At 44.5% G+C, this 25,432-nt stretch overlaps 1 protein-coding gene across 1 annotated transcript in view; it reads left to right on the forward strand.

Moving 5' to 3' along the window:
- UGDH (UDP-glucose 6-dehydrogenase) overlaps positions 1-25,432 on the forward strand; it is an 86,079-nt gene that overhangs the window by 57,189 nt on the left and 3,458 nt on the right. The window contains exons 8-11 of the mRNA XM_029589276.1: positions 8,553-8,683; positions 14,484-14,617; positions 14,900-14,991; positions 15,086-15,196. Coding sequence (XP_029445136.1) covers positions 8,553-8,683; positions 14,484-14,617; positions 14,900-14,991; positions 15,086-15,196 — 468 coding nt within the window. The remainder of the gene's footprint in view (positions 1-8,552; positions 8,684-14,483; positions 14,618-14,899; positions 14,992-15,085; positions 15,197-25,432) is intronic.

The following is a 25,432-nucleotide window of genomic DNA, read 5'->3' on the forward strand; positions in this document are numbered from 1 at the left end:
TCATGCGATGGCTGGGACTCCCTCTCTACCGGGCCCTGCGATGGGAATAACTAGTGGCTACCTACAGGACCCAGACTAGCAGGTGTCTGGAAGAAACTCTGCTATATAGCCCCCGGCTGAGGACTTCTGTGCAATGATTGGGTGGAGTCAGGGGGGAAATACCTTACTAGGACACTGCACATTCATGTGTGAAATCTGTTCTACATTGATATGGATGTACCGTATTTTCCGGTGTATAAGACGACTGGGCGTATAAGATGACCCCCCCTTTTTTATACATATTTTTAAGAAAAAAAATAATTTTACACTCAAACAGGAGCAACCCTATCTATGAAAAGGCAACACTACAAATACCGTATATCAGGCCCTAAAAACCAATATACCTCTTATTAGGAAAACAGAACTAGCAAGCAGCTATAGATCCCCACATATAAATAATTGTAAAACTATACTAATAAGCAGAATAAATGTTTCAAAACAGCTATGAACAGAATAACATCCAACAATTAAAAACTCATAAAAACTATTAAACATTCTCCAAACACCAATAAAATATTTCAAAAAAGCAGACACATCACATAATATTAAATAATTAAAATGGCAGTCAATCAAGAAAAATAAACTTAAAAAGCCACCTTTCCTTACCCCCTCCAGCAGCTCTCCTATTCCTCTTCCTCTTCCTTAGGGCCCATGTCTCTCACACACACACCATACCAGTCATGCCCCCATGACCAGTTTCTGTCTCTCACGCACCAATCATTTCCCAAACAGTCTTTGACACACACACCAGACACCTTCCTGAACAGTTTCTCTCATGCCATACACACACACAGGCTTCCCACTCCCGTGTTCTGCTTACCGTACATATACGGGCTTCTCACTCATAATCACTTTCTCTGTCTCACACACACACACACACACCAGTCTCTCTCTCATTTCCATGCTCACTCTCCACGTGCACAGGCTTCTCATTCCCTGAATCACATTCTTTCTCTCACATTCACACACAGCAGTCTCTTTCTCTCACACACACAGTCACCTTGTCAACCAGTCTCTCTCGCATGCACGCGCACACACACACACAGCCAGTCCTCCCGCTCCCATGCTCTCTCTCACATAATCAGGCTTCTTACTCCCATGCTTTCTCACATACCCAGATTTCTCACTTCCATGCTTTTTCTCTCTCTCACACTCACATACACATCAGTCATCTCTCTGAGCAGTCACTTTCATTGTCTCTCACACACATGAGCTAGCTGACCAGTTTCTCTCAATCACACACATGCTCTCAATCAAATGCATTCTCTCACTTACACACAGGCTGGCTGCTTCTCTCTCTCTCTCTCACTTACACACAGGCTGGCTGCTTCTCTCTCTCTCTCACTTACACACAGGCTGGCTGCTTCTCTCTCTCTCTCTCTCACTTACACACAGGCTGGCTGCTTCTCTCTCTCTCTCACACTTACACACAGGCAGGGTGGCTGCTTCTCTCTCTCTCTCACTTCCACGCCCCCCCCCCCCAGCACAAATAGTAGCTGCAGCAGCTTCCTCCTCCAGCCCCCGCAGGCCAAGAAAGAAGAAACCCATCGGCCGCGGGAGGCTCACGCTGCTGTCTCCTTTCCCGATTACCAGCTCCTTCGACTGCTCGGGGGCCGCTGCTGCTGCGCCGCTGCTATTTTTTCACGCAGCACGGCTCTTTCTTCCCGCGCATCACTTCCTGTTCCGGTTCAAAGGGGGGGGGGGCGGGAAGAAAAGGCCAGCCGCGGATGCCACAGCTTTTTTTTTTTTTTTTTTTGCACCGCTGCCGTTCCCGCTGGGCTTGAACGTGCTTTTAGCCCAGCGGCAACGGCAGTGCGGTGCGCAGGAAGGAGAAAGCCGTGCCGCATGAAAAGATAGCAGCATCGGCCCCGAGCAGTCGAAGGAGCTGGTAATCGGGAAAGGAGACAGCAGCATGAGCCTCCCGCGGCCGATGGGTTTCTTCTTTCTTGGCCTGCGGGGGCTGGAGGAGGAGGTGATGCAGCTACTATTTGTGCTCGGGGGTGGGGGTGGAAGTGAGAGAGAGAGAGAGAGAGAAGCAGCCTGCCTGTGTGTAAGTGCGAGAATGCATTTGATTGAGAGCATGTGTGTGTGATTGAGAAAAACTGGTCAGAGAGCAGGTGTGCCCGGCGTATAAGACGACCCCCGACTTTTGAGAAGATTTTCTTGGGTTAAAAAGTCGTCTTATACGCCGGAAAATACGGTATTTATTTTGTTCATGTTTTATGAGTTTACCACTATTAGTCCTGGGGGAATTCTGAGCTACTGCGGAGCACAAAATTTGCTCAGAATTCTCCCCCCTACACAGAAAATAGCAGAGACCCTGGCATGCTGCAAATGGAGCTCGTCCCACGTGTGCCACGGGATGCACTCCGCTTGCGGCGAAGATGGAAGGCCCAGTGAGAGAGAAAATATTTGTGTGTGTGAGCACGGGGGGGGGGAAGATGCTTGAGTATGGGTTTCAGAGAGAGGGAGCCTATATGAGGAGATTGTGAAGGAGTGTGAATGTGTGTGAGAGATTGGGAGCTCGTGTGTATGAAAAAGAGGATGTGTGTGAGGGAGCCTGTATGAGGGTGTGTGTATGTGTATTAGAGAGAGGGAGGGTCAGAGGGAGCCTGTGTGAGGGGCAATACTGAGAACGGGGTCAAACTCTGGGACTGGCAATAGAGTGGAAGGGGTTGAGTCTAGAAGTGGAGGGGAAGATATTGGTAGGTGGAGGAGTTGAGGCCTGAGAGGGCAAAGTGGCCAAGGGAGTAGGAAGAGCGAGTGGAAAGGACACTTACAATGAATTTCTAGGGAAATTCTGCATCTTTAAGTAATAACTTTTTTTTTCTGTATTAATTTAAAATGTAATCACTTAGACTGTCATGCAAATTTATTTTTTTTTAATTTAAGTATTTTTATTAAAGATAAAATGGAACAAGTATAACAAAAAACATGACCCTATCATAATGAACAGTGCAAACCAGGGTAAGGTTCCGTCTTCATACATATATACCCAAATTTGCAGCATAAAATATATATGGTTACTAGTACAGAGTATCATTCTACATACAAGTTATTATAAACAAACTTCACCAATGTGCAGGGCAACGTGCCTGCATATATATCCATAAACCATATTTATCGTCCTAGAATCCCCCCTTCCCCCCCCCCCCCCTTCCGGTGGCATAATTCAGGATGGACCGTACATATGTTGAATGTCATCTCGTTACCCTTTGCTTAAACATTACGCTGTACATTGACTGACCACCGGGGTGGTCAGAAGCCACGGGTATGTAGTGGTCTAACCCCTTCAAGAGCCTTCTGTCCCCATTTTCCAGGTACAATACGCCTTCCAGGTATCTTGGAATCTCCCAAGAGTTTTCTTAGAGCGAGCTGTAATCTCTGCTAACAAATATATTTTACCCAATTTGTTTTGCACTTCAGCCAGTGAGGGTGTCTGGTGAGATTTCCAGTTCCGGGCAATTTCAATCCTAGTGGCAGTGAAAATAAAGTTTACCAATCTATTTAGACCCTCCTTGCTTGGTAATAAGGGAAAGCTCAATAGTGCATGTTGTGGGAGGATCTCAACTTGAATGCCACACATTTGGTGTATCCGGATCTCAATATTTGCCCATAGAGTGTGACTATTAGTATAACTGCCCACCGTGTGACGAGCCTCGCCAGCAAAGATCCGAAGTAGCTGACGATATACGGTGTAGTCTTACAGGATAATAATGCCACCTATATAACATCTTGAGTGCGTTCTCAATCAAAGAGGCCGCAATTAGCCTCTTACCAAGATTTTTAAAGAGTTTTTTTCCCCATTCCCGCTAGGGCAGGGTAAGACAAAGGTCATTTTCCCAGGCAATCAGATGTTTAGCCTTCTGAAATGTTTTTGCCCAACAAAGCATACATGATGGATAGTAGTTTAGTAGTCTGATCCGCTTTTTGGCACAGTATTTCAAAATCAGACTTCTCTTGTTGGAAGTGAGCGCTAAGCATAGCGGCATGTGCAAAGTGACCGAGTTGTAAATATCCATATATATCAGCGACAATTAGATCATATTTCAATTGTAGGTCAGGATAGGAAATTAGACCTTTATGTCCCCAAATCTGCTCTCAAAATTGAATTCCCCCGTTTGCGCCATCGTCTGAATATCGGAGCCTCGAAACCCGGAGTAAAAGCACTATTAGCAAACAAGTAAGTACAACGATGGTATTCCCGGGTTCCCAGGAGCAATTGTCTTTTGTCAAGCCAAACCCCTAATGGCAAGAGCATGGTGGGGGGTAATATATCTCTAGGTTGTAGGAGCCAAGTCTTCTTGGGTTGCCAGAGAAAGCTCAATAAGGGTAAGTCTCCCAATAGTTGTTGACTAAAAGAAACCCAAGGTTTTGGCGGAGTCTGCCTGTGCCATTCCACCAGTGTCTTAAAGCGCGCCGCTAGGAAGTATCTCTAAGTTAGGGACTCCTAGGTCGCCTTGCAGTTTGGATTTATAAAGAGTTTGGCGAGCTATGCGTGGTCTCTTACCTCCCCAAATGTAGGATAATAGCCTCTTCTGCCAGTGAACAAGCCGCTGCCGTGGGATTGCCACCGGTAAAGTTTTTGGAGGAGAGATAATAATTTGGGGAGGACTGTCATTTTGACAGCAGCAATCCTACCCAGCCATGATATCCTATATCTATTCCATTCCTCTAGCTCTTTAGAGATCTTTGACCATAAAGTATCCTAATTTAAGAGAAATAGATCCTGGGAAGCACTAAGGAACACCCCTAAGTATTTTAATTTGTTATGAGCCCATTTAGTAAATTGTTATTTTGACCAACATAAAGTTTTCGGAATTTTAATTTTTTTTGCGCAGAATTCCCCCAGGAGTACACTATAAACTGTCTTTTTACAGAAGGCAATTTTTCAAAACCATTTACCCGGGTAAAAAGGCCTCTTCAAAAATAGCCACCCTGTACAATGTTCATGGGTATACTGAGTTGTGAAACTGCACAGCTGACTCCCTTTCTTAGTCTGAGATTGGCTGCATAGACCGGAGGGGTGCTTTCCACTGCAGTGTAGTTTCTGGTGTGCTGCATGGCAGTTACCTCTCGTTTTTAAGCTTTTATTTTGAAATGGTGTATATGAAGTTCATATGATCACTGCATAAATCGATCCTATTTGTAAAAACTTCTATAAACCAAATGGGGGGAGGCAACAAAAGGCAAAACCTGACACTAGACCCATGAATAGATGCAGCTTAATACAGAGTGAGGGATGATGGGGCAGGGGGAAGCTTTTACTTGCAATTATTTTCACTACTGCATAGCTTGTGAGAGAACGCTTTGCTATGAAAAATGATTTCATAATATGTAACTTACAGGGGAACACCTTGTACTAAAAGTAGAAGATTGACTTTTTTTTTTTTTTTTAAATGAGAAAAACGAAGTGGAGGGGTGAGTGGGTGCTGGTGTGCTGGAATGAAGGGTGTGAAATCTTCCCCTGCAGCAGACTGTGACTTGCCCGGTCTGTTCCACTGGGTAGCACAGTGGGAGTCAAAAACCTTCAGCAACACAGTCGCAACGGAGGGAAACTTTCCTCTTGCTTTATAATATTCAGTAATGCACACCTTGCGGGGTTTTTTTTTTTTTTTTTTTTTAGGGGTAAGGGGTTTTCCTATTCCTACCCCGGATCAATCTAGACAAGTGGATTTATGTATCCCTACCAGCAGACGGAGGCAGAGAACAAAAGTTTGAGGCACTGCTTCTTAACCGAGAGTGCCACCTGCAGTCCCTCAGCATTTCTCTCTCCCAGCAGATGGTAGAGGTGCAAACCAGTCTGGAGCTGTAAAAAAAAAAAATAAAAATAGGATTAGAGTAAAGAGGATTCAGCTCCCTGAGATGTTTCGGGGGAGGGTGGGGTGACCCCTGTCCAGACTCAACCCTTCTGGGGGGGGGGGGGGGGAGTAGACAGCCAGAGGGCCTGGTTCCCTCAGTGTGCCTGACTCCTCAGCGCGTGGCCTCTGGAAGCAGGGAAGTAGTTCTTTCCCCTTTTCTTTTGGTCCTGTTTCTTTAATTAAAAAAAAAAAAAAAAGCAGCAGCACCTTATGTGAGCTGGGCTGAGGAGCGGGTAAGTGTTGGTTTTCTGCCCGGAGGGAGCAGACTGAATTGTCTGCCTTGGTCTGGGCTGGGTGCTAGCAGATTTCAGCATTGGACAGTGGGAGGAGCAATCGCATTGGCAGGATTTATTTTTAGGTCTCGCCGCATGTGCAGGCCCGACTGTCCCAGCATGCCGACTTTGTCGCGACTGCGGTTTGAGGTGAGCTCGCTTTGATTTGGCCTTGTTTTGCCATGACTGTGCCTCAGGAGGCCCGGGACATCGGCTGATCCCCTGGGGGGTGGCAGGAATGTGAGGGCAGCTGGGCCGGCTCTGGAGGCCCTGGGAGGTGGGGGGGGGAGCTGGGGGAGTCATGTAGTTGCGCAGAAGGCACAAGAGCTGTTCATCTGGGCGGAGAAACATCTGGAGAGAATAGTGGCCTCTCATGTCGTGGGGATGGACAATGTACAGGCGAACTTCCTCAGCAGACAATGCCTGGACCCTGGAGAGTGGGAGTTGTCGGAATCCTTCGCCTTGTTTCAGGCAAGGTGGGGCAAGCCAGCGGTGGACCTCATGGCGACTCAGAGAAATGTGAAGGTGGCTTGGTTTTTCAGACTCAGAAGGGAGGTCAGATCGGAAGGCATTGACACTCTAGTTCAACATGGCAGACACGACCCCTCCTTTGTCTTCCCACCATGGCCTCTCATAGGTCGAATGCTGTGCTGAATTGAACAACATCCGGGCAGGGTGTTCTGGTGGCGCCCGAATGACTGCACCAGCCATGGTTTGCGGACCTTCTGCGGCTAGCTCTGGACAGTTCCATTCGCTTGACCCATCTGGTAGGTCTGTTGTGGCAGGGACCTGTATTTTCAGACTGGGAGGTTTGCTTCTGTCTAGTGGCTTGGCTTTTGAGAGGTGATGGCTCCGTTTGAAAAGTTATTTGGAGCCTGTGATTGTGACTCTATTTCAGGCAAGGAGATCTTCCACATCCATGGCTTATGTCCAGGTATGGAAGGTGTTCAAATCATGGTGTTTTCACAATAAGGTGCAACCTATGAAGGTGAACGTTCCGCATATCCTGGCCTTTTTGCAAAGGGGTTTGGTCTATAATTCCCTTTTGAGTTCAGGTGGCAGCCTTAGGGTCCCTTAGAGGTAGGATTCACGGAAGACCGGTGGCATCTCATCCGGATGTGGTTCATTTCCTCAAAGGGGCGAAGCATCTGCATCTGGTGCAGAGAATGTGTTCAGCTTGGAACCTTAATTTAGTACGTAGGGTGCTATGTAGTCCTCCTTTTGAACCTATGCGGGGGGTGTCTAACCCTGAAGGTTGTCTTCCTGGTGGCTATCTGTACGGCTATCTGAGCTACAGGCATTATCGTTTTGGGATCCTTTTCTGTGCTTTTTGGAGGATGGTGTTTCCTTACATACAGTGCCTTCCTTTTTTCCTAAGGTGATGTCCTCTTCTCCTTAACCAAGTTGTCAAGTTACCGGCCTTTCCAAATTTGTCGATGGAGGCTCCAATGGCAAGGGAGCTTCACTTGTTAGCTGTCTGCCGTATTCTTTTGCACTATCTTAAGGTAACAAATGCCTTTCGGAGGTCTGATCTTCTGTTTGTCCTCTTCAGTGGAGCAAAGAAGGGGAGTAAGGCTTCCAAGGGCACTATTGCAAGATGTTTGAAGGAAGCGATATCTTTGGCTTACATCTGTAAGGGCTGGCTGATGCCGGAGGGCTTGAGAGTGCATTCCACGAGAGTGCAGGTGACCTCATGGGCGGAGTGCCAACTGCTTTCTCTGCAGGAGATCTGTCATGCAGCGACATGGTCTTCTCTACACACTTTTACCAGACATTACTGCTTGGATGTACAGGCTTCAGATGAGGCTTCATTTGGGGAAAGTGTGTTGCATGTGGGTCTTTTGAGTTCCCGCCCAGAATAGAGGGTCTTGGGTACATCCCACTTGTCAGGACTGATCCAGAGTATGAACAGGAAAGGAAAATTGGTTCTTACCTGCTAATTTTCGTTCCTAAAGTACCACGGATCAGTCCAGAGACCTATCCTCATCTTTCGAAAGACTTCCTCACCTCTGGATGTTGCTGAGCTAATGTTTGATATAGTAGGAGTGATGAGCAGTGTACATAGCTGGATATATGTTTTATGTTAAATCAAGAGGGCCTAGTTCCAGGGGATCCAACTTTAAGTCTCTGTTTGCCCTTAGTGTGAATGAAGGGTATTTTTAATGTAATCATCTTGGCTTGGGTACAGGTTAATACTGAGGGACTGCAGGTGGCATTCTCGGTTAAGTAGCAGTGCCTCAGAGTTTTGTTCTCTGTCTCCATCTGTTGGTAGAGGTGCATAAACCCACTTTCTGGACTGATTTGTGGTACTTCATGAATATAAGAACCAATTTTCCTATTCTTTATAAGCCACTCAATCATTTTTGTGTTTAAATTGCAGGTAATAGATATGAATGACTACCAGAGAAGAAGGTTTGCTTCCCGAATTATTGATTGTCTGTTTAACACTGTGACGGATAAAAAGATTGCTGTACTGGGTTTCGCCTTCAAAAAGGACACCGGAGACACCAGGTGAGGACCAAAAACCTTGCAGGCAGGGACACTGAGACAGCAGCCAGCACACAGCACTGAAGATAGGGTGCAAGTCGAGGACTTGACAAATGAAGGGTGTCTTTTTATTAAAAAAAAAAAAAAAAAGTCAGCCATATGTTACATTATCACACGGTGGAAATCAATACAACAGAAGAAATTCAAGCAGAAGAAATTATCCCCACTGCTGTTTCCATGGGAAAAGCCAGAAAGAAAAGGTGTATGTGTGAGGAATGTAAAATACTTGTTTGTTCATTCATTCAAAACATTTTCACAACATAAGTTATTTTATCTTTTTTTTTTTTTTTTTTAACATAATTGCTGTGCTGTGTCAGACCAAGGTCCATTGTGCCCAGCATTCTATCCCCAGCAGTGGGCAGTCCAGGTTGTTAGTTCCCGGCAGATCCCCCAATAGTTGATCTATTTCTTGTATCCCACTCCAGGGGTTAGTGTTGGCTTTCCCAAGTCTACCTGGCTAATAAGTTTATGGACTTTTTTTTTCCTTCAGGAACTTGTCCAGTCCTCTTTTGAACCTCACCATGTTAGTTACCTTGACCATGTCCTGCGGCAAAATATTCCATAGCTTGATTGTGTGCAGAGTGAAAAAATACTTCCTACAATTTGTTTTAAATCTGCCAGTTGGTAGTTTCATAGTAGGCCCTAGTCCTAGTGTTTGACAGGGTAAATAACCATTCCTTATATACCTATTCCTTCCCCACTCATGATTTTATACATGTCAAAACATATTCCTTCTCAGACTTCTCTCTTCCAATCTATAGAGCTTTAAAATGTTTAGCTTTTCCCCATAAGGGAGCTTTTGAATCTCCTTTTATCATTTTTGTCACCCTTCTCTGTACCTTCTCTATTTGTTTATTTATTTGCTTTTATATATCGACATTCATGGGTACATCATGCTGGTTTACAATATAACTGAAGGAGGAAAATACAAAAAACCAGGGTGGGAGGAGGGGAGCAGCTAGGAAGAGAGAAGGGGCGAGAGAAGAGGGGGGAAAAAGAGGAAGAGGAGAATAGGAGCAGTACCTGATGGAAAAACCACCAAAGAACATAATATGTAACATTGCAAATTATACACTCAAAAAGGGACTGTGTTATGTCTTTTTTGAGAGAGGGTGACAAGAACAGCATGCAGTAATCAAGGTATGGTTGCACCATGGATCTTTACAAAGGTATTATGATATTCTCAGTTTTGTTCTCTATTCCTTTCCAAATAATTTCTAACATTCTGAAGACTGAGGCTGGGCTATATTCCTCGTGCTGACATCTTAGGTGATGAAATATACAGAAGCACATTGTATGCCTACAGAGACATCTTATGTTTTCTGTTGCTAAGCAGGGCTGAATCAGCCATGATTTGTAGGTGATGTCATCTGGCGGCACTGAACGGTCCTGTCTCTCCTAGCTAGTCAAGCTTTTGCCTCTACTGAGAATGTTCGGGAATTCCTGCAGGGGTGTTGCCTTGTGAGCCTCTCAGTTTGGTTTTTTTTTTTCATCTGAGCACAGCACAGACATGTAGTCTGTCCCTGTGTGTTTTCTTCAGTTCTCTTTACTTTTTGGTATTTGCTTCAGCAGCATCCCCAATAGAACTTTTCAGTGCTACAAAAAAATAAAAAATTTAAAAATACTTCCTTCCTCAAGATGTCTGGCAAAAAGAAGGCTACACTAAGTGAGTTCAAAAAACACATTTGTGGTAAAGTAATATCCATTACAGATGGACACGAACTCTCTTACCATTTCCTGGGACTGGAGCACGACCAGGCCAACTGCTAAAATTACAGGCAGATGTTCCTGCATACACAACATGCTAGAGCTTATAAAATGGAGGAACTGCGTAAGTCTCTTAGCAGTCTCTCCTCCTCCCGCAGAGCAGCAACATCTGCCTCACCAGGAAAAAAAAAGTAGAGCTGGAATTCCTCAAAACCTCACTCCTCAGCAGGGCAAGCCAGAACCTCTGGGTCAAGTAGTGCTGATCAGCCTGCATCAAATGAAAAGCAGCATCACTCTGCGAAGCCGCCGGAGCAACCAACGTCTTAAGAAGCACTGGGGACAGACTAAGCACCGACACACGGTTCACCGTCCATACACGGCACTCATGCCCCCATTGATGTATGTGTGGTAGACCCACTAGTCAGCCACTAATTGGCCCTAGATCCCAGCCCTTAGGATTTATATCAGCCTAGGTGGAGATAACATTCCTTCATAGGCCCTCCCCCAGAGGCTTGCCTGTGAGTGATGATCTCCTAGTCCATAAAGGGGGGTTATAGCCCTAGTTAGTGTGGCAGTGTAGAATTGATGTCAAAGGAGGAAAGTTTTTTTTCAGTGTGTAAGTTAGGCCCTCAGCTTAGCACAGAGTGAGAGAGAGACACTGCCCTGCCAGGTCCTCAGAATTGGACTAGAGGGAAGAGAAGCAAAAATATTTTTGCAGTTTTTCAGACATTTTCTCACAGTTTTGCCTGAGCCTTCTGACAGGCAGAAATCTCCTGCTCAGTGGGTCAGGAGGGAGCTGTGCGTGTTCATCCAGTTCAAGAGGAGGCCGCAGTGACCATGCACTTTTTTTTTTTTTTTTTTTCCAAAAGGAAGGAAACTTTCTGCCACCATTCCTTGCCCTAAGCTGGAAGATGTAAGGAGTGCTTTCAGTGTCTGGCCTTTCTCCCGGAAAGCTGCATCTACATCTGTCTTTTGAAGAGGAGTCTGAAAGAGGAGAACATCTGGAGACCCCTAACAGAGTTTTCAACACAGGACACTTCTAGGTTAGAGTTTGGGATTCTTTGTGGACCTCAGGGACTGGGTATGGTATCTGTTACACCCACCAGCCCATTTGGGACACTTAATCCTGGTCATGGAGGATAAACCAATTTCAAGGCCCTGCCTGGGGAGGGCCATATCGACAGTTAGAAATCAGTTAAACCCTGGCTCATGTAAATCTAAGGACCCTGGATGTAACTGGATATTTCATTTGTTGCACCTCTTGATTATAACATAAGAAATTGCCATTCTGGCTCAGACCAAGGGTCCATCAAGCCCAGCATCCTGTTTCCAACAGTGGCCAATCCAGGCTACAAGTACCTGGCAAATACCCAAACACTAAATATATCCCATGCTACTGTTGCCAGTAATAGCAATGGCTATTCTCTAAGACAACTTGATTAATAGCAGGTAATGGACTTCTCCATTAACTTATCCAAACCTTTTTTAAACCCAGCTACACTAACTACTCTAACCACATCCTCTGGCAACAAATTCCAGAGGTTAATTGTGCGTTGAATGAAAAATAATCTTCTCAGATATAGTTTTAAATGTGCTACTTAATAACTTCATGGAGTGCCCCCTAGTCTATTATCCAAAAGAGTAAATAACTGATTGACATTTACCCGTTCTAGACCTCTCATGATTTTAAACACCTCTATCATATCCCCCTCAGCTGTCTCTTCTCCAAGCTGAAAAGTCCTAACCTCTTTAGCCTTTCCTCATAGGGGAGCTGTTCCATTCCCCTTATCATTTTGGTAGCTCTTCTCTGTACCTTCTCCATCGCAATTATATCTTTTTTGAGATGCGGCAACCAGAATTGTACACAGTATTCAAGGTGTGGTCTCACCATGGAGCGATACAGAGGCATTATGACATTTTCCGTTCTATTCACCATTCCCTTTCTAATAATTCCCAACATTGTTTGCTTTTTTTGACTGCCGCAGCACACTGAACCGACGATTTCAATGTGTTATCCACTATGACACCTAGATCTTTCTTGGGTGGAAGCACCTAATATGGAACCTAACATTGTGTAACTATAGCATGGAATATTTTTCCTTATATGCATCACCTTGCACTTATCCACATTAAATTTCATCTGTCAATTTGATGCCCAATTTTCCAGTCTCAGGTCTTCCTGCAATTTATCACAATCTGCTTGTGCTTTAATCTACTCTGAACAATTTTGTATCATCTGCAAATTTGATTACCTCACGTGTTGTATTTCTTTCCAGATCATTTATAAATATATTGAAAAGTAAGGGTCCCAATACAGATCCCTGAGGCACTCCACTGCCCACTCCCTTCCACTGAGAAAATTGTCTATTTAATCCGACTGTTTCCTGTCTTTTAGCCAGTTTGTAATCCTCGAAAAGACATCGCCACCTATCCCATGACTTTTTACTTTTCCTAGAAGCCTCTCATGAGGAACTTTGTCAAATGCCTTCTGAAAATCCAAGTACACTACATCTACTGGTTCACCTATATCCATATGTTTATTAAAGCCTTCAAAAAAGTGAAGCAGATTTGTGAGGCAAGACTTGCCTTGGGTAAAGCCGTGCTGACTTTGTTCCATTAAACCATGTCTTTCTATATGCTCTGTGATTTTGATGTTTAGAACACTTTCTACTATTTTTTTCCTGGCACTGAAGTCAGGCTAACCGCTCTGTAGTTTCCCGGATTGCCCCTGGAGCCCTTTTTAAATATTGGGGTTACATTAGCTATCCTCCAGTCTTCAGGTACAATGGATGATTTTAATGATAGGTTACAAATTTTTACTAATAGGTCTAAAATTTCATTTTTTAGTTCCTTCAGAACTCTGGGGTGTATACCATCCGGTCCAGGTGATGTACTACTGAGAAAGTGGGAAAACCCCAACTGCAAGAAAGTTAAATCTCAAATAAGGAGTATAAAAATTATCAGATTTGGAATAGTCCAATTACCACAATAATCAGTTATCGAGTTTGCCCTGAAAAGTGCAAAGAAAACGATTTATTACTATTTATTTTAAAACTTGTATTCCGCTGATCTATTTATTGCAATTTGCTACTAGGGAAGAATGTCAGGTTACTTGACAACTTTGAAGAGTTGTATTTGTTTTGGGGTTTTTTTTTAGTTCCATGGTGTATAGATTGTCTCACTGATTTTACATGGTGCAATTACACTAAAGCTAAAACCCTTTCTTCAAACTACTGAGGACAAAAAAATGATTATTCACAACAGCTCCTAGACAATCGAGTGCATATACTGTTTTCTGTGATTTGTTCTATGATTCTTATATTCCATACCTCAACAGCTTCTAGTGGAGCGAGATGTTTGGCCTGATCGAGAGCCAGCAGCATATTGTTTAAGGGAGTGCCAGTTTGGAGCAAAGCTCAGAAAAACAGTGATCATGCAGGGGGGGGGAAGGGTCTCTGATTTCAGTTCTTCAGGTGCTATTTTTCCCTCTGATCATGCTTTAAGCACTGCTTTATTTTCTGACTGCTTTGGTTTTGCTGACTGATCCAACCAAAGTGTCAGAATGGAGGTTTTGGAACACTCCTTGGGCACTACTTAGCACATTTTTTTTTCAGGATTTACGATGGTGTTAAAAGAATGAATTGGTTACTCATGGGAGCTCAGCACACATGCTCCTTGTCTTCACAGAGAGACTGCATGTGACCTCCTCAAGCAACTTTATTGAATGTGTGGCATTGCATTTCATGCTTTAAATGTGATTGCTCAGTCATACAGGAATAGAGCCAGAACCACTCTTCTTAGATACACACACTTATGGAATGCTTATGTATTTTTATATATAAACTGTGGTTTACAGATAAATTTGGCCATTTGCAGTGAATGTCTTTTGCTGTTAGTGATTCCAGGCACTGCCCTTGGCTTTGTCTCATACTCTGCCTTTTCCCACTCCCTCATTACCTAGGAGATGTTTTATCCATGAATTAACATTGCTGTCTTAATTTCTCATTAGATTCTAATGTTGCACACGATTTCTCAACATCTTGATTTATCTCCCTAGAGAATCCTCCAGTATTTATATCAGCAAGTACTTGATGGACGAGGGTGCAAAACTCCATATTTATGATCCAAAAGTTCCAAACGAACAAATCTTCCAGGACCTCGCCCTTCCAGGTGTCTCCGGGGATGACAGGGGTTAGTTCATTTCAGTTCTTGTTGTTTATCTGTTAACTTTCAAAACTATCTTATGATCACCTTTTTTTTTTTTTTATTCCTGCCCCTCCCCCCCCACACTCTCTCACTCTTGGCTGTCAATGCTGGTCATATGCTGTGAAACAATATTATAAGACACTAGTCTGCCTTTCCAGGATAGGCTTTTACCCTTTTCCTTTACTGAAAATTCTCTCAAGTCAAGATCAAATGCAAGTTGCCAGTGAGAATTCTCTTAACATATTGTATTAACTCTTTGTGCCACAGTCTCTCGATTGGTCCATATTGCGAAGGATCCTTACGAAGCCTGTGATGGTGCCCATGCTCTTGTGATCTGTACAGAGTGGGATATGTTTAAGGTAAGGCAGCAGAAAAGAGGGGGTTCTGAACAGGATTACCATACTGAAGGATAGTTATGAATTCTTATGCAAAGCTTTTTTTTGTATGTGGCAGGAGTTGGATTTTGAGCGTATTCACAAAAAGATGCTGAAGCCAGCTTTCATCTTTGATGGCAGGCGTGTGCTGGACAATCTTCATGCTGAGCTTCAGAACATTGGCTTCCAGGTGACTTGATATATTTTTTTCCCTTCCTTTTGATATTTTAATTTTTAAATGTGATGCAAGTTCATGCCCAAGTGCAACACACAAAGGAGCACTCTTGGGTTTACTAGTGAAATACAGCTTTAGCAAAGGAATGAAACCAATAGCAAATCAGAATGGTCTGCCATATCATACAGACTAGGCCACTGAGCTGTATCTTGTTACATTTTTATCTGTATGCAGCATGTGCATTCCGAGACTAGTACAGGTCCTTGGGATCTGCCTGTCTCTGTATCTTGATGATCTTTTCCCCTCTATTACATTTTTCCAGTTTGCGTTCAGCTTGGAGTCTGTAACATAAAGCCCAAGCTCATCCGTGGTCTAGTCCTGTGTAAAACCAGGGATGCAGGAGGGTGACAAAATGACTAGGACTTGAGCATATTTTAACTGGTTGAATAAAAACTCGCCATGTGTTGATTTTATGCTAGAGAAATCTCTGCCACCTGCAGCATCTGTTTGTAACATACGTATAAACATGTGCTTCACAGTAAAAGTGTTCTCTACTGTTCATCTGAAATAGAAAAAATCAGCAGCAGTTGTAAGAGGTGATGCGTGGAATAGACTTAGTGTTTGGGTACTTGCCAGGTTCTTATGGCCTGGATTGGCCACTGTTGGAAGCAGGATGCTGGGCTTGATGGACCCTTGGTCTGACCCAGTATGGCATGTTCTTATGTAAAGCTTGTAAAGCACTCTGGATAAAGACATTATATAATGAGCCATTTGCTCATTCGAGACTTGGTTCCATGAGGAGAACATTGAAAAATAATGCACTTTGATTTTATTACGCTGTTCATCTTCATCCAGCCCCTCCCTTCTTATAGTCACAATGAAAATTGCTCATGTAGTTAAAGGGGGCAGTAGCATCGCTTTGATTTTATACCCTAAGCATTATGTAGTCTATATCTACATGCTGGGATCTTACTATGCCACTTTTTTTTTTTTTTTTTAAAGACAGGTAGCCGTGTTAGTCTTGTGTAGCAAAAATGCCAAGAAGCAGATGGCACCTTTATAGAATAACCAGTTTATTGAGGCATGAGCTTTTGAGGACAGTCCACTTCATCAGCTGCATGACTAAGTGGATTCTGTTCTCAAACTCATGCCTCAAATAGGTTGAGAACCACTGTTATAGACTAACCATTCTTCCATCATGCCACAGTTGACAGATGATGCACACTACATTTAACAGTTATACTAAAAAAAAAATCCTAGACATTTTATTGTTGAAAATGATGCAGGGAGAGAGAGAGAACATATTCTTTAATTTCGATAACTGCTTATAAAATATCATTATTAAATGTTATTATTTTCACAAAAATTTAGATCTTTGCTTATTGCATCAGTGAGAAACCTGGGACTGATATGCAAATGCAATGCACAGCTTTTCGATACAGACACTTATGCATTTCACTGTCAACCTCAGAAAGTGCTGACCTCTTCTGAAGTTTATACAGAGCAGAGTTAGGAAATTTCCCCTTTCAACTCACCATACAAAAAATATATTCAAATTCTGATATCCCCTCAGTAATAGTACTTCAAAATCCATTTCCTGCCAGCCACTTTGTGAAATAACATGAAAACCTGCTAAAAAGACATTTAGAAATTATATAGCATACCAGCCATACCATTTTATTTTTTTATTTTTTTTTTAAGGTATTTATATACCGCTTTTTAAAATAAAATTTTATCAAAACGGTTTACAGTAGTTAAAATAAGATAAAAATAAAATGCAAATTAAATTAAATAATAAAAAGTACATAAATTTAGTTAAGTAGCCAGATAATTACTAGTTTAAAATAAAATTCTTAATTAAAAGATAAAACAATAATAATAATAATAACAATAGTAGTAGCGTGCCATGGTAAACGGAATAGGAAAAGTAAAAAGGCGAGAGGGGGAGGGAAGAGGGAAGAGAACTAACACCCAGGACTTGAACAGCAACAACCACCTTACTTATGAAAAAGCAAGACTGCAAATATAGAACCCAGTACACTTAATATTGGAAAAACAAAGGAAGCCAGACTAGCTTACTAAATAGTATCTATATCCTAGTTAGCAGAATCCCTCACCTCTATCAAACATACATAATGCAGACTGACTCTCTTATTTAATACAGAATAAAAGATCATAAATTATAAACAAGAATACAGAGAAAAACAAACTCCAAGAAGGGGGGAGAGGGAGGTGTGTCGGGATGATGGGGCAGGGTACAGCATGCCTGCAACATTTATGGCTTGGACTGGTGGCAGAAGTGATCACCAGGGTTGAGGGTAAAGCAGCAACAGGGAGCGGTGATGAGGAATTTAAGTATCAGCTCCCTACTCTGCACTCTCCTTAAGCAGCAACCACATGTGGCTGTAATAGAAAGCATAGGCTTCTTATGTTAAATTTTTGGTGACACATCTGGTTGAGAACCACTGGTCTATAAGGTGCCATCTGCCTCTTGTCATTTTTTCTCGAATGTGCCAGATGAATATTTTTGTAGAAAGCAAAGTTTTCCTAGCGTGTAGCCAGATGGACCAGTGGGTTATGTGCTCTTCTGCTAGCAGATGGGAGACGGAGTCAGATTTCAAAGCTGACGTCACCCTAGATATACCCCTGCAGTTACAACAGCTCCTCAGTATCTCTGTCTCCTAGCAGGTGCAGACACTATCCCGCACACTAGCACAGTGTTAGAAAAATTACAGCAAGAAGACAAAATTACCTTAAAGAAGATCGAGCCCTGCTCTCCTGCAGTGATGCCTAAGGGTCCCTCCCCCAGTTGAGAATTCCTAAGGTGATTTCTGATATCCCTCAGATGTGTGCCTTGGTCCGGTAGCCGGTTCCTGGTGTAGACTTAGCCCCCAGAGTGGCTGAAAGGCAGCGAGTGCATAACAGAGCGCGGCGGTGAAGGTAAAACCCTCTCTCCCCCCCCCCGCAGCTGGAGACCGTCTGGCATATGATCGCTAAGCGCTGAGACCAGGTAAGCAGGAAACTTTAAATTCAGGTCTCAGCTCTCCAGAGCTTGAAGCGCCATACCGATTCCTCCTTCTGGCGAGGAAAAAGGGAGCACCGATCAGGTTGAAAAGCCTTGGTTGGGCTAGGCCCCGATCCAGTGCAAGGGTCCACATACGTGGAGACCCTCAGGGGCGCCATCTTACGCGCGGGGTCGTCTGTGCCATCTTCCCTTCTCGATCGGTGGTACGCGTGGGGCAGGCCGGACGGCTGATGCGCCTAACTTGTGCGCGTCCTACATAGACGTGCGCAGAACTGCACACAGAACCAAGCTTACAACTACACACGCGCATTTAAGCTCAATTCCTGTGCGCCTGGGCATAGAGGCAATGGCACCGGCATCCAAGAAGGCCAGAAGGCACACTCTTTGCAAAGCCTGCCACATAAGAGCTGCGCAGCCTGAACTGGAGTCCTGCCTATGTCAGCATTGTGAAGAAGCCCGGTCCCTCACTGTCTGAATATGGGTCTGGAACTACTACATACGATAGCTCACCAGATCTATGCAGCCCCGAGATGACTTCTCCACAAGAGGGCACCTCAGGGGCCCCTATTCCAACTCCCTTTTCCTGGTTAGAATTTTTCCAAGGGCTGCAAGCCTTCGTTCAGGTGCAATCAGCCCCAGCTGCGTCCTGGGCTCAACCCCCTGCCTGAAGCACAAGATCCTCCCAGCTCTACTCAGATGCCTCAAGACATGCCTTGCCTAACAAGAGTTTCCCTGACAGGGACCCAGACACCTCAGATGATGATGGCGACTCCCTGGAAGAAGGAGAAATCCCTCCAGGCCTGGAACCATACCGAACCATGCTTCGTTTCTTCCACAGGGATGAATTACCTGCCCTTGTTTACAGACTCTGAAGACTCTGGGTATTCCAGGCACAGACCCTATGGTGGAACCAAAGAAGAACCCCATCCTGGTGTCCCTTCATAAAGTCTCATGCTACTTCCCAATGATGGAAGCCACCCAGGAACTGATTGACCTGGAGTGAGATGCCCTGGAGGCCAGCTTTAAAGAGGGTCGGGCCTTGGAAGCCTTATATCCTCTGGAACCAGCGACCAAGGAACGCCTGCATTTTCCGAAAGTGGACAACATGGTCTGTGCCGTCTCAAAGCGAACAACCATTCCCGTTGAAGGAGGGGCTGCATTGAAGGATACTCAAGATAGACGATTGGAATCCATTCTTAAGCAGGCCTTTGACCCACTCCAAAGGCTGTTGCTTTAAAGTCACTCAGCTATCCTACAGCCCCCGCTCCTTTAACCCACCTACTCCCCCCCCATACATTTGAATCAATACTTCCTCCACCCTTATGCCTCTTTTCATCCCCATCTTATAATCTTTCCCACCTAACCTTCTCCTACCTACCGGTATGTTCTGGCACCTCCTACCTCACAAGTTTACCCCAACCATCTCCCCATAGCAGGCAATGATCTCCTCCAGAGATTGAAATTGAGTCAGGAGATCACCACCTTGTGCCAAAACCATCCTGCAATCCATATATCCAACATACTCATGAGTTGTTTTTTTTTTTCTTTTGGTAACTCCCCTTAGCCCTAGAGGAGGTGTGACTGTGCTCTGGGTCAAACACCTCCCTCCAGGCAGTCATTTCAATATGGACTCCCAAATTCATAAAATCTATAACATACTTATTTATGCCCCCAAATCAGTTTCACATTTATTATCATTGAACTGCTGAAATCATATTTCCCCCCCCCCCCCCAAACCATCAACCCTATCTAGAAGGCACTCATATCCCACCTCTAATTAAAGCTTATTCTGCTTATTGAAAAATGGCAAAATCTTGCCCATTAGACAGGCACCTCATGTTTTCAGGTCATTGTGTGTCTTTTGATGTGGATCCTCCGGGCTGTCTGCGCAGTTTTCTTCCTCCTTTGCCCATAAGCTGCCATTTAGAGACCTCCTCCTGCATCTCAGGCCTCTGCATTGGTCTCTCTTGATGTGGTAGGACAGAGATTCCAGCCACTCTCAAAATCTGCTCTGCCTCCACGTGCTATTTTTACTCTGAATGTAATATCCTCAACAGTAAAGGAGAGACTGAAGGGAAATAGCCACCGGTATTTAATTTCCTTCTTGCGCATCATTGCCGTGATCTCTCTCTCTCTCTCTCTCATCTTTTGACCCTTCTTCAGCGTGCCTGGGGCTAAGTCAGCATAAATTGCAATAGAAGGGTTCTCCCAAAGCTACAAAGAACAATATTAAAAAACTAGCCTTATGCCCATCACCCGTTCTCAACTCCAGACTACATTAGGCCCCATAACTTTTACGTTATGTTGTTAACCCCAGTTTTTGTTATCCAAGTTCAATCTCCCTGTTTATTGTAAGACATCGCCTTGTCATATTTATTGTTTTGAATGTAAACAGACTTGATTAGTAATTCTGTTACTGGAAATTCGGTATATAAAAGTGCTAAATAAATAAATAAATAAAACTATATTGACTCAGAGTTTATTCTGTATCCGCTGGTTCAATGCCTGCCTGGTGTGCCTGTTCCAATTCTATTTCAGCCTCGGCTTCTCCCCCTTCCTATGCTTTCAGAATCTCTTGACATATATTGATCACCACCACCACCACCTTGCAGTCCTCATCCTTGCAGGTCTCTGGCACCCCTCCTGAAGCACAGATTACACCTCCAGGCCTGGTTTTCCATATCTTCCAGCTTGTCCTGTAATTCAGCTTGCTCTGCCTGCGGCGCCCGATATTTACCATCAAGCTGTGCAAGGGACTTCATCTGGGTGTCTGTGGTTCTCTGTTTCATCTACCTGGCTGCCCAGCTCTGTGATATCATTTCTAAAATCTCCTGTTATTTTTTTTCATGTCTGCACAGAGCTCACAAAACCAGCTCCTAAACTCAGCTGTAGAGGATAAGTCGCTTCCCACCTATGAGCTTTCATAATTTATTTACTGCTCGCACTGCTCTGGTGAGCTGTGGCCATCTTTCCCCCTGTTGCTCGCCGACTCATTCTGCCCTCCGCACCATTTCTTATATGAAGTCCACGCTTTTCTTTCAGGCGGATATTCTACGTACTGTCCTGACTTTCAGGCACTTCTATCAATCTTTCTGTCCATGGATGCCTGTGTTTCGCCGCAGATTCTGCCTAGCGGGAATCAGATCACACAATCGGGCCTCCATTCAAGCCGCTGACGTCTCATCCGGATCTTCCATACCTTTTTTGAATTCAGATACTGTCCTTGCCTTCACTGCCTCTACTGGGAGGCTGTTCTGTGCATCAGCCACTCTTTCTTTAAAGAAATATTTCCTTAGAAGATAAGTTCAGGAATAATCTTTCACCTTCATCCCATCCAGAACCTCCTTTCTGTTGAAAGAGGCCTGCCTCTTGTACATAGCTACCTCCTGTGGTATTTAAATGTCTTTATCGTATCTCCATATCTCATCTTTCCTCTAGGATATGTGTGTGTTAGATCTTTGTCTGTCTCCTTATGCTTTAAAACAAAGACCACTCATCATTTTAGTAGCCACTCTCTGGATTTATTCCCTCTGGTGTATCTCCTTTTGAAGAGAATTGCACACAGAGGGAAAGGAAGAAAAGTATCTTTCCCAAATACTAAAGCACTTTTTTATAGTTTATTTGTAAAGAAACGTTCTACTTGTTGGGGCCAGTGTCCTTATCTGCGTACTTACCTCTCTGCATAGCTTAGTTTCTATTTGAACCTTTGAAATGGGTATTCTTTAGACATGCAGGGTTCTTTTGTTTTCTCATGTGTCTCACGATGCCTTAGTGCAACCCTACTGCCCACTCAGGGTTAATCCCTCAGTTAATTGGATGGTCCTGCTCGTGTGTCATGTGCTCCTGTATTTGCAACCTCTTCCTTGCCTGTGGGCATGTATTCTGCCCCACGAGCGTATCCCATAGTGGTTTCTAGGGACACTGCAACCCCCACAAAACTCTGGATATTGCAGTTCCTGGAAAAAGCACCTACAAAAGTACTGGAATTACTGATCAGACACAGGACTAACAAACTTAACAAGCTTTACCTAAAAAAAAAAAAAAAAAAAAATAGTGAACATAAAACTACAACTTGCAGACAACAAACACCATAAAGAAAAGTGTTTATCTAAATAACCCACTTAACTATCAACTTTACACTGTAACAACTCTGTGACAACTGAAAAACCAGCAGATTAATCCTGCAAGTGATTCAAAATGAGGATTAACACTGCAGAGGTCAGGGAGTGTGCATATTTAGTTGAAGAGTTTGTTTTTCCCAGTGGAAACACCTTTCCCCCTCAAAGGTCCCAGGGTACAACAAGGAATCATAACTGTTACAAATCCACAACATGAGTTTAACTTACCTCTGAAAAGAGCGGCATTCTCTGCTTACTGGTATCCTGAGGTGATCTCCTCCTGCTGTGCAGCGTATCTCAGAAAACTATGGCTTAGGTCTGGGCAGGGCCGGTGCAAGAGTATTTGCCACCCTGGGTGAACCTTTGGTCATGTACCCCCTCAGTTAGCTCCAGCACAGAATTCCCTCCTATTGGCAGTAGTGGCTCTAGCACAGAACTCCCTCCTATTGGCAGTAGTGGCTCTAGCACAGTGCCCCTTTAAGCCTTGTACTGGCAGGATTTTGCTGACCCCAGAATTTTGGTTCTCCTCGTGACCGCATAGTTTGTCTAAAGGAAGCACCGACCCTGGGACTGGGGAACAGAGAAGTAGCTGTTAAGGACTGGTAGATAAAACGCTGCACATCTAATATTGGTTAAGTTTGAACAAATGATCTTAATGTTCACTTCTTTTGCCAAATTAATTTTGCTTGGCTGGTTTAATTTTTTTTTTTTTTTTTTTTAACACTTGCTGGTACCCTCTGATCTCTACTGCCCTCAATCCCCCTCCCCAGATAATTATGGCTGGGAGGTGCTGTTCCTGTACATACCCAGATCAGGCCAGACCAGTGGGTTATGCACTCCCACCAGCAGATGGAGTCAGAGAGCAAAGCTTCGAGGCAATGGTATCCCAAGTGTGCCACCTGCAGCTCATCAGTATTTCTCTGACTCCAGCAGATGGTGGTCGTGCATACCTGCAGCTCTGTGTGAGACGGATTTTTCTTGCTCCCTGAGGTGCTAGGTTCAGTGTCTGGGCCATCCCTCAGGTAGAGCCGGGTGAACCCCTGGCGGTGCTAGCCTGTGTGGTTCTGGGTCCCCTGATAGCCAGGGGACTGGCTCCCTCAGTGACCAGAAGGCTCCCCCTCAGTGTCTGCGGTACAGGGAAGTAGCCCCTTTGGGGATTTTTTCTATTATTCTTAGCTTAGGCTTTATTTTTTTTCTGTTACCAGAAGTTAGTTTTTGTGTGTAAAAAAAAAAAACCAGCTCCATGTTCCCTGTTCAGCGTAGCTCCCAGGGTAAATCAGTCTGCCTGGTGGTGCAGAGCCAGGCAGACCCCTGAAGAGGAAGGGAGAGTGTTTCAGCCCTCTTAAGAATCTCCGAGGACGTTTTTAGGCTTCCTGCCTCATTTTTACCACTGGCTCTGGAGCTATTTTTACCGTGGCGGCCATTTTGTTTTCTTTTTTGACCTCCCACACGGCTCCGGCGTTTTTGGTGGGAGTCACCAGGGCTGGGTGACAGCACCTGTTTTCTTCCGGGGGGGGGGGGGGGGGGGGGGGTTTATATGCCCTTTTTTGCAAGAGGAACATGGCAGAAACTCTAGTGGAACCCTGTAAGGCTTGCGGGGTATGGTCAGTTTTAGACCCCCCCCCCCCCTATCACTGTGCACTGTGTGGGGAAGGGGCCTCAGACAAGAGGACCAAACCTAAAAAGTCTGCACACAGGTCAGGCTCGGCGGCTGGGTCTAACAGAAGGAGCCCAACCCCCACTGCGCACCCTGTGGAAAAGGTCTCCCAGGATGACCTTCCCCTGGGGTCCCCCACTGCGCGGTCTCCAAGACCGGAGGAATCAAGAGACACGGACACTGATTCTAGCAATGACGAAACGGGACCGGGGGGGATTTTCACTGGAATTTGTGCTTCTCATGCATGAAGCATTTGTGGCTCGGAAGCTCGCAAAGCGCAGAGCCCAGGATGGGAGAGTGGGAGTTCCCAAGCGTCCCCATCTGTGAACTGATGGTCATCCATCCCAGGCAATTTTGGCTCAGGAGGATCTAGCGGGTGCAGTCGACCATCAGGGGAACGACTCCACTACGTCCCAGGTCTGGAAGGACACCTCCTTCAAGGTGCACACTTAGTGGCATTGGTTGGCCTATAGGCACTGACTGTGTAGCAAATGTCAGCAAGGGTCAGGCCTGGTGACAGCTTATCTTCATGACACGTTGAGGCCTGATACCAGCCCAGTATAGCTATTTAATTGTAAATGAGAATGCATGGATAACTGCATTGAAAAGTTCAAGAATGATTTTGCCCAATTCTTCTTTTTTTTTTTTTTGAGGGTTGCCCAAAAATGTTAAGCTCTGTATAGCTGCCAAGTAGCCCTGCATCCCATTAGACAGCCACCTCCCCCCTTGTATGGGAGAGGGCTGAGATCTTACCTTGGAGCATCATGTGTGGTCCCAAAATTTTATTTTCCTAATATTGTCATGCTGGAGAGGGCTGGAAGTGAGAATTTCTTACTGATCCTTTGTTAACACTGCCCTTATCAGCTGGGCTACCTGTAATACTCATAGCTGCCACTGTATCAACATGCACCAATCATGCTGAACCTGCAGCTTGTTCAGATTTGTCAACTGTGTTCTCATAAATTGTTGCCTAGCTGTTGACGTGTCTTTTTTTGTTTTTATGCATTCAAACTGTCTTTAGTTTGCACCACTTTTGCTCCTTTATTTGAGCACTGAGTTTTTGTGTGCCTGAATTAGTCCAAAAACCTTTTTTTCCCCAACTATATTTCTACTCCTGCCTTCAGATGAGCAGGAAAATTGTACCTTTGTGTAACATTCCTGTGTTTGGATTGCTCCAAAAGATGGGACAAGTGGGATTTAGTAAGAGCTGGCCAACAGTTGGCTGTGGTGAATGTGTGTGTGTGTGTGACATTTTGGGCACTGCAATAGAGAGTGCTAAAACCCTTGAGCTAGGGAAAGTCTTCATGTTTCACAACTTGGAAACTGGCTGAGCAAGATCCAGTCTGCAAGACAATGCCGATTTTGTGCATGACCCTGAGAAAATTCAGCAACTTCAGGCCAATCTTCTGCCACTCCAGTGCTTCACCTAGTATGGGAATGAATGGACCCAT

Source organism: Rhinatrema bivittatum, chromosome 1 (assembly GCF_901001135.1).
Source record: "Rhinatrema bivittatum chromosome 1, aRhiBiv1.1, whole genome shotgun sequence".
Lineage (NCBI taxonomy): Eukaryota > Metazoa > Chordata > Amphibia > Gymnophiona > Rhinatrematidae > Rhinatrema > Rhinatrema bivittatum.